The sequence below is a fragment of the Spea bombifrons genome, chromosome 2 (genome assembly GCF_027358695.1).
Source record: "Spea bombifrons isolate aSpeBom1 chromosome 2, aSpeBom1.2.pri, whole genome shotgun sequence".
In the NCBI taxonomy this organism is placed as follows: domain Eukaryota; kingdom Metazoa; phylum Chordata; class Amphibia; order Anura; family Pelobatidae; genus Spea; species Spea bombifrons.
This window is the reverse complement of record NC_071088.1, coordinates 28,993,039-29,015,073: the sequence shown is the minus strand read 5'-3', so window position 1 is coordinate 29,015,073 and position 22,035 is coordinate 28,993,039. Positions and strand designations below refer to the sequence as shown.

General features: G+C 40.3%; 1 protein-coding gene across 1 annotated transcript in view; it reads right to left on the bottom strand.

The window, feature by feature from the left end:
- The window catches only part of PDK3 (pyruvate dehydrogenase kinase 3), a 28,023-nt gene extending 15,265 nt beyond the window's left edge, over nt 1-12,758 (bottom strand). Inside the window, exon 1 of the mRNA XM_053457333.1 lies at nt 12,344-12,758. Within this exon, the coding sequence (XP_053313308.1) occupies nt 12,344-12,449 (106 nt within the window). The 5' untranslated portion in view covers nt 12,450-12,758. The remainder of the gene's footprint in view (nt 1-12,343) is intronic.
- Between the last annotated feature and the right edge of the window lie 9,277 nt (nt 12,759-22,035).

Sequence of the window (22,035 nt, the reverse complement as noted above, 5' to 3'; positions counted from 1 at the left end):
CAGACAAATAAAACTATTTGACATTGCAACAGTAAGCAATATCATAATGTAGCATTTGGCCATACAAATGAAGCACAATCAAGAAAGGGGATTCATTCTTACAAAGCAAAGCTGCAGAGCTCTTCTTCTCAGACTATGATCAGCCTACATAAGATCTTTTTCCATGTATACAATTATTCATGGTTTAGATACAAGTGAGCAATATTTGCAATACCCGTTGAAGCATAACGATATGAATTAACAAAATTAACCACAGGGGTAGGTAAAAAGTGCCCGTACCCCAACACCAGGTGTTGCTTATGGCTCATTGAGTCAAATGTCCTTCACAAAGAATGTTTCTGCCTACCCCTGATAAACAGCCTTTATAAATATTATGGTCGTAAATACTATATGATTTGACACAGCCCTCCACCATAGTTTTAAAGGGTCAGTTGGAGAGGTCAATGATCCCCACCCCTGAGCAATCGGCTCCTTGTTATGAGACAGAGGGGCTATCTCCCTTCAGGACCTGCTTCCCTAGGTGTAGTCGGCCTCGGCTAAAAATATGCCACTCCGTGCAAGGTTTTCCCTGGTACCCAGAACATTTTATTAGTGTTTACACAGTCTGAAAGGTATAAAGATCTTCAGACAAGCTCAACAAATGCATTCTTTTATGACAGGCTAATACCTGATACATTTTACCTATACAAACACACTCTGATCTCCTACCATTTTTGTTCCAGTTGAGCAAGTTGACCAAACAATATAACACCAGCACTACATAGATGAGCTGTCCTGCATTAGCTAAATTAGCAAATTGATTAATGGATTGACAGGCAATTTGCAGATAGAGGTTAAGCCAAGGTGCTGACTTGTATGGCAGATGGTGTGATCTCATACAACCAGCGTGAACAATTTAGGCAATAATTTAACAGAGCAATTTGTTTCCCTGACAAACCGTGACAATTCAAATACTTTTTAACAAAAACAAAAGTTCTTGTTCTCTTGTGCCTAGAGGGATACCAACCGTATCCCACTGGCGAGGCCAATGAAGGCCGAAACATACATCTGGGGTTGTTGACTCCCTTGCGCCGGGATTTGCCTCACATGTTGGTTCGCCCAGGCACAAACTCCATGGGATACATTGACAGACACTGCACGTCTTATCCCGAGATCATATCCCGGCACTCCACAATGAGCAAGACGGCCACGAGTCCAGTCTGAAAGCGTGGTAAATATACTGCTAGTGCTCTAGTAGTTGTCCAAAAAGCAGCTCCATGCACATTTCTGTCTCAGTAAAATCAGCCAGATGGAGTCACTTTGTCTCTCATTGAGAGACATATATCATATTTATTGGGAAAAACTTCCACCAAACTGCATAGTGCAGACAGCAATAAAATAGTTGCAGAATCTTTGATAAAAGAGCCATTTACTAAAGTGAGGTGTGTTTGTCTGTTTAGAGCAGAGCTAAGTAATATTAGCTGGGCTACAGTACCCAATCTGAACCGACTCTTTCCTCCAACCCAGAACAGTTCGGTATATGATCCATGTTATAAGCAATATTAGTACCTGGGACTGTCATGCACTATAATTTTAAAGGGATAAAAAATAATCCATATTCAGTTTTGTTATAATATATAACACACTACACACTATATATTACACTACCCTTTCTAAGCTCACAAACCAATTACCTGTTGCCTTAAGTCTATTTTTGGAGTGCAATGCTATACACGAAATGTTCATGTTAATTTTTGTGTTGTCCGGTATGCAAATGCAAAGATTCCACCGCCACCCCATAAGCATCTGCCCTTTTCTCCACCCCAGCTAAATCTTCATGTACATGATAAAATTACCTCCAGCTCATGGAAAGCCGTGGACGGGGGTCTGCAGATGTGTCTCCATGTGTATGCATGGAAAGTGCTGCCATTGAGTTCAATAACAATGACTGGCTGGAGTGCACCTTTAAATAAATCACTGAATTGCAGCAAAATCCTGGGAATTAGGCCAATCTGTTGGTGCAAAGTGCATTATTTTGGGCACATTACCCATTGTTAGGAAGTCCAAGTAAAACTTTCACTTTTTAATCATTTAGCGTTATGACCTCTTGGGTAACCTCAGAGAATTATAAACAACAGACTACAAAACAACTACGATACCAACAAAACAAGAAGAGACGTGCAGTGGTAACAATAATGAATATACAAATATATTAGGGAGGCAACCATTGTTCTGTAGTATTCCTAGGTGCTGAAGAGATGAGAAAAGTATACACATAAAATTCTGGTGCATATGGATACAATTGGAGAAACCTAAATGTGATATTGTGGTCTGCCATTGTAGGTGTTGCTGTGCCATCCAGATAAATCGATACTCACATCTCATTTGGCAAGGGAACCAGAAGGCAGCTCTTGTATTGTTGTTGAACATCAACCAGGGAGTTACTGGATGACAATTCCGGTCATAAAACCATGCTTTACAATGCATGTATCAAAAATATATCAAAGCTTATTTCAATTTGTTCAACTTGTATTGATTTTCAAACAAAACCGAGAAAGCCGTATGGGAATGCCATATTTCTTTCCTTCAAGATATCAAAACAGTCGTAACAGTACATAATCAACAACCGCACATATATGTGCACAAAGTACATACAATCAAAATGACGACCTAACAATCTAGCAGTATAAATTTATACTTTAATTTGCCATTTCCAGATAACTTGGGTAGTTAAGGCATATGGTAATGTGAATGAAGCTCAACATAACTGAAATCTTACATTTTCAGAAACAAAGCTTATGACTAAAGTTCTACCCATATTTGACATTAGTGCCAATGGATCATGAGCTTATCTCACCTGCCCGGTAGATACTACATAAACTCTTGAATATATCTCTGGGACCCAGTTCCTACTTTACCAACAGAACCCTTGGAAACACCAAGATGGAATAAAATACTCTAAATAATCTAAATCAGAAGGGTAAAACTCTGTATCGGATGAGCACCTTTCAATATCTGCAGACAAAAGCATTTAGTACCTCTAAATCCACTGTACAATAATCTGTGCAGGGTTGCTACAGTAGGAGACCATTTACTAAAAAAGTGTTAGACTTTTTTTTTTTTAGAACAGATTCTATCCAGTGGAATATAGAATGTAACCTGGATAATATGATGTCAATCTGGCTGATAAGAATCTATCCACTGTGATAAGATAGCCGTTTTACTGACCGCAGAGATAGTAAGCGGTATTGTTTTATGTTTTGCTGAGAGGGGCTGATTGCTTGCTAAAGGAAGGATGCCAAAAATGTCCCATGCAACTGAAATTTTATACTTTAGACCTAGCTTGGTAGAGATATATCAAGGCCTTCTGGTCAGAAGCCCAATTGTATAACTTCACGACCAGACAGTGAAACAAGCCTGCATTATGTGTTTGGCATCTTGTGCACATAGAATGTTCCTCCAAACTTATAATGTAAACTCTATGTAAATGTTTTTTAATATGATTTCACAAAATGATCGAGACACCATAACTTTAGAGTTTAGTATGGTAGCATCAACAAGCCGATTTTGGGAATCCCAAACTAAATTTGATCTTACAAGATTATAAATAGAAGACATTGTGAGTGGGCACTGCTTAATAATAATGGTGATTTTATGTAATGGATTGTTCAGGTCTTTATTTGATTGTGTATAGTAATAGAACCATATCTTCCTGCAGTTGTTCTGGTCTATATAGTCATTTACCGGCAAACCCCCGCGCAACACCATTTGTCTAAAAATAGGATCCTCTTTTCCATGTTGAAATTTGGGGTCATGGAAAACATACATATTGGGTACAATAGCTTTGGAAAAACTACCATGTTTCTTTAACGTGTCCAAGATTATGCTATTTACTGTTCCAGTTGACTGGGCTAGAAGTGTTTATGGAATCACGTAGAGATGAGCTATGAACCGGAAAGTAATTTACAAGAAGGAAAAAAAACTACAATTATCCAGCCTGAAAGAATGTAATTACAGTGATTGTTGTATGCTGAGTATATGTTGATTATATATTTTATCCATATTATAGTCGATTGCAAATGCTAGTGAAGATGGGTGTTGGGTGGATATGAAGGCTAATTACAAGTCACTATTATATGATGGTATGGCTGTGAGTAACCTCTTTGTATAATCCAACAACACAACTTAAAAATTATTTTAAAGACATGAACATAACAGACTATAAGAAACCAACTCCCCTAGCCACCTTTTGCTAGAACTAGGGCTTGTAGCTGTGACTCCTTTATTTTTACTTCGGGCTCGTAATGTTGTTGTACAAGTTTATAGTCTATGGGTATACTACTTTCTGGCTCATTATATAAGCTAGCTCCAACCTTCTCGTTAGCGCCTAACTTCTACACAATTTGCACGATTGTCTTATTGAGGGTCCCAGGTGGTTTAATAATATATACATCTTCTCTATACACCAACCATAACATTATGACCACTGACAGGATAAGTAAATAAGTAAAGTAACTAAGTGAATGATAATTATATTGTTATCATGGCACCTGTCGGGGGGGGCCTGTATATTAGGCCGCAAGTGAGCATTTCATCTTCAAAGTTGATGTGTTAGAAGCAGTAAAAATGGACAACGTAAGGATCTGAGTGACTTTAACAAGGGCCAAATTGGCTAGACAACTGGGTCAGAGCATCCTCAAAACCCCAGCTCTTGTGGGGTGTTCCTGGTCTGCAGCAGTCAGTACCTACCAAAAGTTGTCCAAGGAAGGAAAAGTGGTGAACCGGTGACAGGATCATGGGCAGCCAAGGCTCATTGATGCATGTGGGGAGTGAAGGCTGGCCTGTGTGGTCAAATCAAACAGACAAGCTACTGTAGCTCAAATTGCTGAAAAAGTTAATGCTGGTTCTGATAGAAAGGTATCAGAACACACAGTGCATCACAGCATAGGCGCAGATCAGTCATGCTCACTGCTCCTATAATGAGCATGTGAGCATAAGAACTGGACCATGGGGCAATGGAAGAAGGCCTGGTCTGATGAATCATGTTTTGTTTTACATCATGTGGATGGCCAGCTTACCTGGAGAACACATGGCATGATGCATCCATGGAGGCCCACTTCGCAACTCACAGGACTTAAAGGATCTGCTGCTAACGTCCTGGTGCCAGATACCACAGCACACCTTCAGACGTCTAGTGGAGTCCATACTTCGACAGATCAGGGCTGTTTGGTGACAAAGGGGGGACCTACACAATATTAGGTAGGTGGTCATAATGTTATGGCTGATCGGTGTATATATGACTTTTATTTTGATCCACCAGTTAAGTTGATACTTATTAGAATAATTATAAACTGGATAAATAGTACCAGAACATCTCAACACTATTAACCACAATTTGCAAAATCCAAAAGTCAAATTTTTTATGCTTCTTAGTAATGTGATTGCAATCACAACTGGGAGGAGGAGAGTTCTCCATAGATAACAAACCAGCTTTAGGCAACTTAACTAAGGACATTCTTGCCTCTAACCCAAATCAGTACAAACATTTCAATAGGAATATAACAGGAAACTCCAGCCATCATATCCACTTTAATTCAGTTGAGATTTCCTTTTAAATTTTATTTCTATGCCAATGTATAGAAAGATTCTGTAGAAGCCCCCACATGCATTTGCCCCTTTGTCTACCAACTCCCCCAGCTATTTCCCATGCAAGAGATGTGTATATCCCAGCATGTTATATACTTACCGCCAGTCAACTCCAACGCTCTCAGGTCTATTCCATGGAATTTTTCTATTTCTAAATTACACAATAAAATACAGAAAACACAAAGCCTGTTCCACATAACATATTGTGCAGAAACGGGATCCACAGAACATATTAGTTCATACAAAACATATTGCACAGAGCATTTCGCATCAAGCGTATTGCACCAACCATATCGCGCAAAACAAGCTGTACAAAATGTGCGAAACATTTCACACAAAACATGTTGCAGAGAGGAGGGGGGTAAGTGTCCTATTCTAACTTCAACCTTAACTGTATCTTATTAAATTAAACAAAATGACAAGGATTTTAGATGACACAGAGAGGAGCTTCTGCAAGGATCGTTTGCATGCATTATGTATCCAACTAAGTCCTTTTTCCATAGACAACTGCCATTTTAGTTGTTTTATCAACTGAAATCTTGTAAATTCAGTGCTTTGTTTCCACCCCCTTGTCATGATGATTTTAACCGTTACAAAGTAGTTTGTTGTCAAAAACAGTCGTTCTAAACATAAAGGCGGCCATTATAGACATAATAATGCTAGTCCAGTTTTTTTCTCTCTCTAAATATGTTATCTGTTCTTTTTAGTAAGTCAAACATCACACCCCAAAGTTTCTTAAAATTTTTGAAACGCCACCATAGTTACATAGGTATTTAGGCTGAAAAGATGCATCCATCAAGCTCAGCCTTTGCCATATCTATTAATTGCTGTTGATACAAAAGAAGGCAAAAAACCACAGTTTGTGGCTTTTTCCAATTTTGCAACAAACTAGGGGGAAAAAAAATCCTTCTTGACCCCAGAATGGCAGTCAGATCTCTCCTTGGATCAAGAAGCGGTTTCCCTATAATTTAAAAATGATATCCCTGAACATTATGTTTTTTGCAAGTATTCATCCAGTTGCAGTTTAAACGTCTGTACAGACTCCGATAAAACTACCTCTGCAGGCAGAGAATTCCACACCTTATTGTCCTTACTGTAAAAAAACCCTTTCCTCTGCCTCAGACTAAATCTCCTTTTTTGCAGTCTAAATGCGTGACACGTGTCCTATGCATAGTCCTGTTTACGAGTAGGCTTCCAGAATATATATGAACGTGATTTCCTACTGAGTCAGTTTAGTTTTAAATATTTTCCCCCATTTATGTATCATAGGGGCCATATGTATATAGCACCATATTGTTGTTTTTTTTTTAATGTTAATCAAAAATATCCGATAGTAATGTTTTCATTTTACTCCTTGAAATCCTTGAATAAATACTAAGAAAATAATGTATTCTAAGAAAATGTTATATTTAAGAGTTTGATAAGCTATATTGTGATTTGCAATGGGTAAAGGGTATAATATTGGAGTCAATAATAAGGTCTTTTTATTCTATTTGATTTCAACAGGCTCCTTTTACTTACCTCCGCGAGCGTTCCCCGCTTCTGCTACACGCTCTGCAGTCTCCGCCTTCTTTTAGCTACGTGACGGATGTGACGCGTTCCGGAGGTAAGTATTCTTCATGTCTATGTGCACGGATCGCACAGAGCCACTCGCACAGAGCGAATCGCTCTGTGCGAATGGAGCCACTCGCACAGAGCGGTTCGCTCTGTGCGAGTGGCTCCACTCGCACAGAGCGGTTCGCTCTGTGCGAGTGGCTCCATTCGCACAGAGCGGTTCGCTCTGTGCGAGTGGCTCCATTCGCACAGAGCGGTTCGCTCTGTGCGAGTGGCTCCATTCGCACAGAGCGGTTCGCTCTGTGCGAGTGGCTCCATTCGCACAGAGCGGTTCGCTCTGTGCGAGTGGCTCCATTCGCACAGAGCGGTTCGCTCTGTGCGAGTGGCTCCATTCGCACAGAGCGGTTCGCTCTGTGCGAGTGGCTCCATTCGCACAGAGCGGTTCGTGAGTGTGGGTGCAGGGCAGAGTGGGGGTGGGGGTGCAGGGCAGAGTGGGGGTGGGGGTGCAGGGCAGAGTGGGGGTGGGGGTGCAGGGCAGGAGACTGGGTGCAGGGCAGAGTGGGGGTGGGGATGCAGGGTGTGAGTGTGGGTGCAGAGCAGAGTGGGAGACTGGGTGCAGGGCAGAGTGGGGGTGGGGATGCAGGGCAGGGTGTGAGTGTGGGTGCAGGGCAGAGTGGGTGCAGGGCAGAGTGTGAGTGTGGGGGCAGGGCAGAATGTGGGGGCAGGGCTGGGTGCAGGGCAGAGTTAGAGACTGGGTGCAGGGGCACAGTGCAAAGTGCTGGGTGCAAAGTGCCAGTGCTGGGTGCAAAGTGCCAGGGCTGGGTGCAAAGTGCTGGGTGCAAAGTGCCAGGGCTGGGTGCAAAGTGCAAAGTGCTGGTGCAAAGTGCTGAATGCTGGGTGCAAAGTGCTGGATGCAAAGTGCCAGGGCTGGGGCAAAGTGCTGGGTGCAAAGTGCTGGGTGCAAAGTGCCAGGGCTGGGTGCAAAGTGCTGGGTGCAAAGTGCTGGGTGCAAAGTGCAAAGTGCTGGGGCAAAGTTTCTTGAACAGTAATAGTCCACCTCTTTTCAGAATGTTTGGGGTTATTTTGTTTCATAAATATTGTGTTTGGGTTCTTGTACTTTGAAAATATTGTTTTTTATTACATCATAACAAAATAAGAATGTTAATGTAAATTTTAAGTTGTTTTTTAACATCCAGTTCATTAAATTCTTTTAAATAAACGAAAAATTTGCATATTGTTTTTTTTATCCGATTAATCGATTAATCGAAAAAATAATCGGCCGATTAATCGATTATTAAAATAATCGTTAGTTGCAGCCCTACATTCCTGAATTAAATTGTGCCTAATAGCAGATGATGAACATAATAAATCTCAAAACAATAGTCACAGGTGGTGTTGATTAATTTCAGAGGGACTCATTTACACTTCCAGAGTTGCTGACCTTAGGTCCCATATTTAAAGGAAACTTGCAGAGTTATAGCTCCACAACGAGCTTACATCTGCACTAATAAAGAATGCATACCAAGGTAACTTAATATACATTATTTACTTGTAGGAAAGAAGTAAACAGTTACCTTAAGCTGCAGTGCACCACCACATCTGGTGTCCACATTTGATGCAAGTTGTCAGTAGATGATCACTGACAAGAAAGTGATCCCATTGATATCAATAACAGCACTTTCTGAGCATGTACTCAAAGGATCTCATTCAAGTCTAAGAGCTGGGGGAACTATACAAATGCATAGAGGGGATTCTGATATATCCCTCCACATCTGCATGGGGGGGGGTCACTGGATGTCACTTTAAGTGTACATAGACCTTGATTCAAATGATCTGATCTAATTAAAATATCACTAACATTTTAAGTAGCCTTCCTATTGCAATCAAAATGAGTGGTGCTAACATGTCTGATTTAATTGCTATTTCAGGTATTTACAGGTGGCCGACTGGCTACGACTCTTCCTCTTTCTTGACCTCTAAGGGTGATTCATTGCTGCTATATCATGACTTACTGAGCAGGACAGCTGATTACACAGTACAATTAGGTTGCCCTCAAGGCAAACAGGGCAAAAAAATTTCTGCTTGCATCTGTAACACATACAAAGCAAAAAGTGCTCTGCCTTCCATATTTGAAAGTATATGTATAAACCATATATACTATACATGTCAGAAGCCATGTGTAAAGTGATTTGTAGGGGGTACACATCACTGATCTATCCAGAGTTCATTTGGACTCCAGCAGCTCTTGGAACAACTCAAAGGTTAAGAGTCACCACCGTGGACAGTTTGTGCTGCTGTAAATCAGCTAATATTTAATACAAAGGATAGTTTAAATTCAGGCATTAAATATTGGTAGGTGGTTACTGACAGTTGCAAAAAGAAAGGGATGCCAGTGTAACATTTAGTCAGAAAAACAGGCCAATATAGAACCCAGACCTTCAGAGAGGAACTAAAGATAACCAAAGGCCAAAAAGGGCAGCACCTGCCTGACTAGTAGCCTTCACCATAATTTCTGACAAAGAGATAAGCCACTATATTATAGGTTTCTTTCAGAAATGTTTTAAAGTATACACATGATATTGAGAACCTCACAACTATTTTTTTAAGCTAATATCTTATGAAAAAGTGGTAAAAGGAAATGGAATTTGATTATGAGTTAAAATTGCTGGAATCGACATGTCAACTTCCACAACCTTTTGCATTGTATAGGTTGCTAATGCAGGAGCAACCAGCTTAGATTGCTTAATGCTGAACTAGATACCAACACTATGGACCAACAGAATTTACAAAGTCACTGAAACATAACAGAGAAATGTACACTTAGTTATGTATAAAACATGATTCTGGTGCAGTTTGAGGAGTAGTCCTACCATCACAGCGATCAGTGGAATGGTCCAACTACGCCATTAGTTGCCATGGTACCTTTGCCCCAGAATCTCTTACTTTTGTAGCCCCCTCATTTCATTCCACATCACAGAGTAATCTCTCTGAAGTTCTACTAACTATTGTTAGCGAACAGTCATCTAGCTACGACAGAAGGTTAATACACTGACCTGAAGACATGGAGTGAAGCTGCCAGCTACACTATTCTATCTGAACTACTTTGTCAGTTGGGAGCGAAACCGATTTGTATGTGAATTAAGTGTGGAGAAACAAATAGACTTTGCATTGTACAGGAGCCAACCTGGAGAAAAATTCTCTTGAGAGCATGGTTGAGTAGGCCCTAAACAATGCATTGCTATTTTTTTTTTTTTTAAAGAAAATTCCCCTACAAAGCCTGCTCAGCACTTGTTGCATAAATAAAATCCAGGGCTGCTCCTTCATGATGCAAATATGAAGCAATACCGGACCCACCATATGTCATATGGTGACAGCGCGTCACTATTAACATTCTGACCCCATTACAAATGCATGGAGGGATTCAGCACCATCTACCTTATGCATATACCATCTACATTATGCATATGGCCTCTTTACCTGTCCCCCCAAACTGCTTGACCTTGTCACTGCGTACACACTGGCTCATGCAAGAGTACTTGGTGGTCTAAGAAGACTACAGGTACATATGCGCAGAAACCACAAATGTCAATGAGAATGCTTTCCTACCACTCATTGGCTGCAGAAAGAGGACCGCAGAATGGATGGAGCACTGCAGCTTCTCCTGAAGGCATTTTAACTCTTTTTTTTACAAATAATTTAATGCATGTTAAAGTAATTGAATATGCATTCTTCATTCGTGGGGCTGCATAGCTGCCCTGGAGTGTCCTGTTAAGGCCACAAAATGAAACGTCCCATCTATTCTCACCTACGACTCATGGTTTACTGAATTAACCAAGTGATTCATTTACAGTACAACTACCTTGGCTGGTGTGTGACGGATCGTCTTCATCTGGGTCCAGCCTGCTACACACAAGCATATTCTATATTATCTCACAATGACACCATGTGCATGGTAAATTTTCCATAAGCCCCATTTTGTAATAAAGTATAAGAAGTGCCTATGTATGATATATGTGCTTAGTATTTTCCTAGTGGTAAAAGATTTAGCTCCCATTAACACAGGTACCCATTTCACTTGCAAATTACTGTAGTTTAGTTTTTATTAGATAGAATGAAATAGAGGACCCCAAAACTTATGTTTTTATATGTTGGCCCAATAAAACGTATCAAACTTTGACTTTAGACATGTCTGTTAATAAACAGGGCTGATCATACGCCTGGAGGCAGACTACAGGTTTCAAGAATCGTACTTCTTGCAGCTCGACAACTTTCTCGCATACTGTAATATAATATAATTGTTAAATGCCCTGCAAGTCACATACTTAACATTTGCATAACAGAAAGTAAAGTGGCACAAAGAACTTAGAATCAAAATAAACTATATATAGACAAAATAAAGGCACAACTTTTGTAAACAAAAATAAAAAGTTGGAATTCCATTTCAATTGTTTACTGTACAAAGGCAAAAGATAGACAACATCTCATACCAAACATAAACAGATCCAGTTAATTGCATTACTTGACAACTGTTGTTCACTTACTAGCATAAGAAAAGAGACCCCCTACATGCCTCGCTAGAAGTGCAACAATAGGACTAAAGTCTCAGCTTCCCCAAATCCTTAAACCATCTGGATGAGCCGAGGAAAATCTAAATTTACTATATCAATACAAAATGATGGATTTTCACCGGTTTTGGCCAATTAGCATTTTCATGTTGATCTATGCTACCCTGGGCAACCATGGATGGTCTGCTGGGTGAGCTGTCTGAGCAGGGCCCTCCTCACCTGTTGTTTCCGTAAGTCATATTCTACTTGTTATGTCCTGTCTATCCGTTGTACATCACTACTGAATAGGATGGTGCTATATAAAACAATTATAATAATGCATCTTGGCAAAACCTGAGATTCAATAGCCGTAGAATAACATCATGGGGAAAAAACTTTAACATAACCCACTTTAATGAAAAACTAGAGTTCTGTATACAAATATAGATATATCTGGCAATGGAAAGCCTATCAACATATGTGATAGCAGGTATTTTCTAGTAACAATAATATATATATATATATATATATATATATATATATATAATGGAGTACATGAGATCCGTTACACATCACCATAGAATAATTAAAAGAACAGCTTTAGCAGACAGTAAACTCACCAAAATCCAAAAACTGCTTGATGGAGAGGGGTGAAGGAGAGTACTTGGAATAATATTCAATCTGATTGGGGATGGTGTTTTTCAGAAGATACCTGCACAGCCTCATGATCAGATAAAGGGGAGGTGACCGGTGAAGGAGATAAAAAATTGCACTAAAATTAAATATACATTAAAAGGGCAGATCAATACATAAAAAATACGTAGCTTGATTCAATGCCTGGTTACATAGGCTTATGACTTTAAAGGGGAATATAGGGGCAAAGCACGAATTAACGAAAGTGCTGCTGGATGAAAGGAGGATATACAGGTATCGTCCGGTCCGGGAAGAAGTAAACAATGCTGATAAATAAGACAAATCGTTAATAAAAAGAAGGAAGCAGCCTATGTAACGATAGGCTCGCCTCCTCTTGCAGCAGCTGCGACACCACGCCCCCAAATGGCAGCGCGTTCCCGCGCACAGCACGTCCGCCACTTGCATCGCTATACCGAAGGCCAGGCGCGTTCACGATCCTAGCGTGATGCTATGTGTGAGAAATGATCGACATGCGAAGCCACGCCCATTAAATAGGCATGTGATCTCTGATTGGCGGAGAAAGCCGAGTGTTTGTTCCTCGATTGTCTATAACCGAGGTAATGACGTTAACTCAGGTACCGGGACATGTAGATACGAGAGGGAAGAGAGCGGGCTTCTGGCTGCTCTGTTTAGGAGTTGGTTGCCTTTGACGAAAGGAAAAATGTGGGCATTATATTTGATTTATTCGTACTGGTTTTTTAAACTTTATTCGTACTGTATTTAAACTTTTTATTTTTAACTTTTCTGAAGTTTTCATTATATTTTTTTACAATTACTTTTACCGCCTTTCACCGTGACTAAATAATATTTTAATGGTTATTAAGAGGGGTGTGGTACTGTATTAGCAAATTTATATGCTGGGTAGGGTCATTGAGTCCTAGGGGCCACAGGGAGGATAAAGGCAAAGAGATTGCTCTTCCTTATTCCACTGTAATGTATTTTTAAGGCCAAATGACATTGTTTGAAGTAGCATGATCACTTAAACCATCAGCCTGTGTGCATACAGCCCTTAATGGCACAGCCCGTACATGTACAGGCTCAAAATGCATTGTTTTCAATGGGTTTAGGGACCGCCCATTGTCCAAGTATAAAAGGTTACCTCATGCATTGCACCTTTAATACCGGCTTATGGTCGGGGAGCTATTAAAGGTTGTTCCCCTTTGGAAGCCGTCTCTGTTCAGGTAGCACTTTCATATTCATGTTCATCCATGTTCCAGTTGGGATGCTAAAGGCCCGCCTTGCCAATCCTTTCCTGCATAGTACATACCTCTTCTGTAAGTCTTCACAAGGTTTTCACACACTGTTGCTGGTATTTTGGACCATTCCTCCATGCAGATCTCCTCTAGCGCAGTGATGTTTTGGGGCTGTCGCTGGGCAACACGGACTTTCAACTCCCTCCAAAGGTTTTCTATGGGGTTGAAATCTGGAGACTGGCTAGGCCACTCCAGGACCTTGAAATGCTTCTTACGAAGCCACTCCTTCGTTGGGCGGTGTGTTTGGGATCATTGTCATGCTGAAAGACCCAGCCACGTTTCATCTTCAATGCCCTTGCTGATGGAAGGAGGTTTTCACTCAAAATCTCACGATACATGGCCCCATTCATTCTTTCCTTTACATGGAAAAGTCGTCCTGGTCCCTTTGCAGAAAAATAGCCCCAAAGCATGATGTTTCCACCCCCATGCTTCACCGTAGGTATGGTGTTTTTGGATGCAACTCAGCATTCTTTCTCCTCCAAACACGACGAGTTGAGTTTCTACCAAAAAGATCTACCTTGGTTTCATCTGACCATATGACATTCACCCAGTCCTCTTCTGGATCATGCAAATGCTCTCTAGCAAACTTCAGATGGGGCCGGACATGTACTGGCTTAAGCAGGGGGACACGTCTGGCACTGCATGATTTGAGTCCCTGGCTGCGTAGTGTGTTACTGATGGTAGCCTTTGTTACTTTGGTCCCAGCTCTCTGCAGGTCATTCACTAGGTACCCCCGTGTGGTTCTGGTATTTTTGCTCACCGTTCTTGTGATCATTTTGACACCATGGGGTGAGATCTTGCGTGGAGCCCCAGATCGAGGGGGATTATCAGTGGTCCTGTATGTCTTCCATTTTCGAATAATTGCTCCCACAGTTGATTTCTTCACACCAAGCCGCTTGACTATTGCAGATTCAGTCTTCCCAGCCTGGTGCAGGTCTACAATTTTGCTTCTGGTGTCCTTCGACAGCTCTTTGGTCTTGGCCATAGTGGGGTTTGGAGTGTGACTGTTTGAGGTTGTGGACAGGTGTCTTTTATACTGATAACAAGTTCAAACAGGTGCCATTAATACAGGTAACGAATGGAGGACAGAGGAGACTCTTAAAGAAGATGTTAAAGGTCTGTGAGAACTTGCACAATTGGTAGCTGACTAAATACTTTTTTGCCCCACTGTACGTTAACGCCCTTCCCCCCACATTCCTTTAGCTCACCTTTCCTAGTCCCTCTCCTGTAATAATTGTGTCTGGTCCTTTCCTAACAACGGCACTTTTACCTCTTGTGTAATGCACCCTAAATCCCTCTAGACTGTAAGCTCGTTTGAGCAGGGCTATCCTCACCTGTTGTCTCAGTATGTCAATTTGTTATGCTACATACTACTTGTTATGTCCTGTCTATCCATTGTACAGCACTACGGAATATGATGTCACTATATTAGACAATAAATAATAATGCACCTTGGCAAAACCTGAGATCCAATAGCTGTAGGATAACCTAAAGGTAACAGCATGAAAAAAACCCTTTAACATAACCCTCTTTAATTATGTTTTAATTATTCTTTTATTTATATAGCGCCAACAGTTTACGCAGCGCTTAATACAATATATAAATTCAAGGGATATGACAGGACAAGAATTGACAGACTAAGACAAACCGATACATTTGGTGGAGAGAGCCCTGCTCGCAAGCTTACAATCTAGAGGGAAATGGGGTGAGAAACATAAGGCATAGAGAAAGGGTGAGAGGTAGTGTGGTGGTTGTATCGGTGACAAGGAAGTTCTAGCAGCTAAGATAATATGCTTCTCTGAAGAAGTGGGTTTTTAGATGTTTCTTGAATGTCGGGAGGGTGAATGCTGAAGGTTCCTTGGGAGTAGATTCCAGAGATATGGGGCAGCTTGAGTGAAATCTTGTAGACGGGAAAAGGAAGAGGTGATAAGTGAGGTGGCGAGCCTTAGCCCATGGGAAGAACGTAGGGATCGAGTAGGAGAGTATTTGCTAATGAGGTCAGAAATGTATGGAGGAACAGTATTATGGATGGCCTTATATGTCAGTACCAGGATTTTAAATTTAATTCTAAAGGTAATTGGGAGCCAGTGGAGGGTTTCACAGAGGGGGGGGGGAGCAGAAGAGGAGCGACGTGCAAGGAAGATGAGCCTAGCAGCTGCATCAATGGTGATTCTCTGTAGAATCCTGTAGAGGAGAGAGTTGAGACAGTGGAGTGCCAACCAGAAGAGTGTTGCAGTAGTCAAGACGGGAAATGATAAGTGAATGAACCAGAGTTTTTGTGGATTCTTGGGTGAGGAATGGGCACATACGAGAGATGTTTTTTAGGTGCAAGCAGCAGGATCTGGCGAGGGACTGAATGTGAGGGATGAAGGAGAGGTTTGAGTCAAGTATGACTCCAAGGCATCAGGCCTGGTTAGTAGGAGAGATAGTCGTGTTGTTAATGGTGACAGAGAATTCAGGTAGTGGAGTTGAGATGGAGGGAGGGAAGATAATGAGTTCAGTTTTAGAAAGATTAAGTTTCAGGTAGTGTTGTGACATCCATGAAGAAATAGCAGACAAGCAATTGGTAATACGGGACATGAGAGATGGAGATCAGGAGAAGACAGGTAGATTTGGGTATCATTTGCATATGGATGATACTGGAGGTCAAATGAGTTGATTAGTTTGCCAAGAGAGGAAGTATAAAGAGAGAACAGCAGAGGGCCAAGGACTGAACCTTGGGGGACACCAACCGAAAGTGGAAGGGGCGATGACGTCTTGCCAGAGAAGTTGACAGAGAAGGAACGGAGAGACAGATATGAGGAGATCCTGGAGAGAGCTATATCTCAAATGCCTATAGAAGCAAGTGAGTCTAGAAGAAGGTGGTGATCAACAGTATCGAAAGCAGCAGAGAGATCCAGTAGTATTGGAACAGAGAAGTGACCTTTTGCTTTGGCAGAGAGCAAGTCATTGGAGACTTTTGTTACAGCTGTTTCAGTAGAGTGAAGGGGTTTGAAACCAGACTGTAGAGGGTCAAGAAGGGAAATAGAGGAGAGGAAGTTAGTAAGGCGATTGTACACAATCCGTTCAAGCAGCTTAGAGGTAAAAGGAAGCAGAGAGATAGGGCAGTAGTCAAACAGACGAGATCTGAGGAAGGATTCTTTAGAATGGGTGTGATTAGCGCATGCTTGAAGGCAGATGGTACGGTTCAGGATGATAGAGAAAGATTAAATAGGTGGGTAAGTGATGGACCAAGGGATGGACATATAGACTTTGTGAGGTGTGAAGGGATGGGGTCAAGTAGACAGGTTGTTGGGTGAGAGGAAGAAAGAAGATCTCTTCTTCGGTTGTAGGGGAAAAGGCAGTTAGTATAGGAGGAGTGGAGAGAGTGGTGGTGAGTGGTGTAGGAGGGAGTTGTAAGGAAGAGAGGTCTTTTCTAATAGTCTCGATCTTCTCTTTGAAGTGGGAAGCAAGATCTTGGGCAGTGAGAGAGGTTTGTGGTGTGGAGGGACAGAGAAGGGAGTTGAAAGTAGAAAAAAGGCGTCGAGGGTTGGAAGAAAGGGAGGATATGAGAGTGGAGAAGTAGAGCTATTTGGCGAGAGAGAGAGGGCAGAGCTGTAGGTGTGAAGCATGAATTTATAATGAATACCCTATCTAATGCTCAGTATACAAATATAGATATATCTGCCCATTGTACAGCGCTACAAAATATGATTGTGCTGTATAAAACAATTATAAGTATTAGAAGACAAGACATGACATTTTCACAGCCCAAAGTATGTAATCCTTGGTCAATCCTTATTCCTTGAGTATCAAGGGTAATGTCCATTTTGAAGATATAACGTGATCTTACTATGCACCAGGAGCGTTAATTGAGCCTTTCCCTCCTAAGACATGGTTTGACATGTTTTGCTGAATTTAATAGCCATTCTAAAATGGACCAAAAAAGTACATCTGTGGAGTTTTATATGAAATATTTATTTAGGTGTTAGCTGTGCCTAGGACTGCATTTTATTCCTGAACAGCTCTGCTTTAAGAATAATCCTTAAGGTTGATTCTCTTTCCTTTAAGATGTATTTCCTAAATCAACTCTGTCAAAATCCATTCTTATGTTATGTTGATTATTATGGCCAAGATAGGCACAGCCTCCCATTCCTCTCATCCATGTTGAAAGGAATATGAATATGCAAAAATAATACTTATTAGTTGATTCTTCTTTAGCTATAGACAGTATAGCTGCGATATAAACTCAATTCTACCGATAATCCTACTTACTAAAAATAAAGCGCTTAAATGCACAAAAATATTCAAACATTGCCAAATATGTATACAATATAAAAATCGAAAACATATCTAAAAAAATTAAATCAAAATCTATATCAAAACCTTAAGGAGTAAGTGTTTTTAAATGAAATGCTCGTTTCATTTCCTTTTGGCCTATTCTATGAATTAACCCCCCCCAATATGTATATACCCTTTCTATGCTTATAAAGTGTATGCATGTGGGATCTTGTTTATGAATATTTGCAAAATGAGCTAAAATAATGTGTTGCATGTACCCTCTCCTAATATTCATTATATATTAATTTATTGTAGTTAATAATTTTCTGGCAGTACGGCCAACATATCAAATGCCACAAGGACAGGTCAGAAGATACATTACATTTTTACATTGACGTGTTATTAAGCTTTTTATATTGTCTTATCGGTTATAGTTTTCAATTCCGTTTATTTTGTTAATACTACTCTTATTACTCATTTTACATGTGTGACATTTCCCACAATACACAAAACCTTATACTTAATAAAAAAAAATGTTTTAGGAATATTATTTTATGAATTGTAGTTCCAAACTAATTTATTTCCTTAGACTTTAACGACAAAGCCCGTACATGCTTTGCAGCATCCACGGAAGCCTCATAAGTGAGGCTGACTGTGGATCCGGGGAGGAAAGCCCCCCAAGAAAAATGGCCGTCGCCGCACCGATCATCAAAGATTGCGGCGGGCTAAAACAGCTTAGGAAGCGATCGGAATCGCTTCCTAAGCATAAACGGTGTTGCCGACATGCCTCAATATCGAGGCAGGTAGCAACACAACCCCCCTACCCAGATAGCCTTGTGATTGCTCCAAAGAGCAACCACAAGCTCCACCATGTAAATGACGTTGCCGCCGTTCACTAGATAGCATCTACAACAGAAAAATGAATGCGTTTACAGAGGGTCTGGATAGGTAATGCATTCAACCATGCAAGGTCAATGGAGCCGAGCTCACTAATCAGTGTGATTAGTAAAAAAAAAAAAAAAAAAAAATACAAACAAATGTTTAAATTTTTTAAAAAAAAATATGGTAACATGTACAAATAATTCCCCACTGTCACCAAAAAAAAATTGTGTGTATAAATATATATATATATATATATATATAATACACACGTTTTTTATGAGCAAGTCCTACAATTCACGCTATATCTTCACAAAAATTCCCGCGTGGAAAGAGTTAAAATATTGGCATTATTAATGCCCATAGGGTGCCTAGTTTAAAAAAATGTATGATTTGATGGGGTAAATTGAATTGATCAGCTTCAAATATGTACCAAATATCGGACGTGGGCACAGACTGACCAGATGTGTAAATGGCCAACAAATACACACCTCACAAAGGTGGCCTTTTACCTCCCAAATAACCCAACAAACCCATGCATGTGGGGTATCACTGTGCTCAGGAGATGAATAAATATTGGGGTGTTGTTTGACAGTAACAAACCAGGGGCGGTAAATTTATACCTGAAGTACAATGTGTGTGAAAAAAATGTACTACCATAAAGTTTGACAAATGCTCATGGTAAAATTAGTGCATGGGAAGGGTTAAAATACCAGTATTGCAAATACCTTGTGTTGTCTAGTTTTCAAAAATATTTGGTTTGATGGGGTAAATTGTATTGGCCAGCTTCAAAGATACCCGAAATAGGATATGTGGGCAGGCTTTTTGACATGTCAAAATTCCAATTTGAAAAATGCACACCTCTCAAAAAGGGCCTTTTAGTCCCCGAACAACCTAACAAACCCATGCATGTGGAGTATCACTACGCTCAGGAGGTGTTGCTGAACACATATTGAGGTGTTGTTTGGCAGTGACATATACCAGGAGCGGTGAATTTATACCTGTAGTACAACGTGTGTGAAAAAAAATACAAAATCTTTTTACTACCATAAAGTTTGACAAAGGCTGATGGTAAAACTAGTGCATGGAAATGGTTAAAATACCAGCATTTGAAATACCTTGGGGTGTCTAGTTTTTAAAAATATATGGTTTGATGGGGTAGATTACATTGGCCGGCTTTAAAGATACCTGAAATAGCACATGGGGCAGAATGACCAGCTTTGGGGAAAAAATGGTTTTGAAATAGCAAAACGCTACTGGTACTTATTGCCCCATAACGTGCAGAAAAAAACATAAAAATATTGGGTATTTTTAAACTCAGGACAAACAGTAGAATCTATTTAGTAGGTTTTTTCATTAGTTTTTGCAGATGAGTAAAATATTTTTCAAAAAAAGTGAGAAAAGGTCATTTTTAACAAAAATCACCACATTTTATCATTTTTCTTATGGTACATTAGATGATATGAAAAAAATAATGGTATCTAAAGAAATCCCTGAATAATCGCTGAACCAACATAGCGCAAAAATGGCAAAATTTCTGCGGGACGAGGTACCAAAAACTCCTGGGATTGAAGGGGTTAAGGGGGTTATATTTATATAAATCTAGCCAGTTTTTTTTTTTTATTTGTTTATGTCAGCCATTAAAATAGAAAAAGTAATCAATGTATCTTCTTTATTTGACTTGCTCTCCTTCGAAATGAAAACTCCCATCTTGTTATTTTATCTACTTCGCAAGTAGTGTTATCAATTATAAATGGCACTAACACTTACTGTATACTTTAATATAAAAGTATATAAGATGCAATCACATAAAAACCCTCCGCTGCTACCTTGACGGTAAAACCTCCTTACCGAATAAATGCATACCTATTTATGGCTACCATGCTTCTTATACAAGAGCAATTGTTGTACCTCTTATTTTACTGTAAAGTGCTAACGCACATCTGTTACTGCTAAAAATATACGGACGGACGCACACACACGTGTGTTAAATTAAGCAGAGGAGGTAGAACAGCACATTTCACGTTAGATCTTATATAAGCTCAACAGATCTGACTCAAAAGTCCAGGATACTAAACACAGCGCCTAGGAAGTTGTAGAGGGATGATTAGGAAAAAAATACTTTCCTTAGCCCCTGGCCTTATCTTATATCTAGCGTAGCCTTATGCCTATCCCATGCTTGCTTAAACATCTTCGCTGTAATAATCTCTAGCACATCTGCTGTGTGGCTGTTTCATGCATGTAATATTTCCTGATATTACTTTTAAAAACCCTTTCCTCTCTAGCTTAAGACTATGTCATCTATGTTATCTTACTTTATCATGTTGATTCCCTTTAAGTATTCAAATGTTTCTATCATTTCCCCCCTGTCATGTCTTACTTCCAGGCTATGTATGTTAAGATCCTTTAACTTTTCCCGGTAAGTTTTATCCCGTAATCGGTGAACCATTTTAGTAGGCCTTCTCTGAAATTTCTCCAAAGTATCTATATCCTTCTGGAGATACGGTCTCCAGTACTGAACGCAGTGGCGACTCTAGAAACAATATATGGGGGGGGGGGCAAGATACCACAGTCAAACTGGGGGGGGCATTCATAATTTCCAAAAGTAATGTGCTATGGAATTATACTTTTGTTATTGGGCTAAAATAATACTTGATCATTCAACATGGGAAGCCTGAAGCCACAATTGAGTGCGACTAATCCTTGAAATAAATATTATAACACAATAAATAACTTTTCCACTAAATGATTTCAGGGCCTTGAACGTTTTGTCCCCTGAAGTCACTACAACTTCAGGAGGGCATTTTATGTCTGGATAAATATAAATGAAATAATTCCTACTGTAAGTTAAGTGCCAGGAAACAGATGACCAAACACACACACCAACACAGGCTCTGTCACACCGACACCCAGACACACACCAGGACAGGCTCTGCCACACCGACAACCAAACACACACACACACACACACACCAGGACAGGCTCTGCCACACCCACATCCAAACACACACACACCAGAACAGGCTCTGACACACTGACAACCGAACACACACATCAGGACAGGCTCTGCTACACTCATAACCTAAAACACACAAACAGCAGGACACAATCTACGTCACAGACGTCTACATCAGGATGGATTTTTCACACTGCATTGTCGTTTATACCCCCCCTAGTGTTTTTGCCCCTTGTGTATTGATGCCCCTGCTGCCCATATATATTAATAT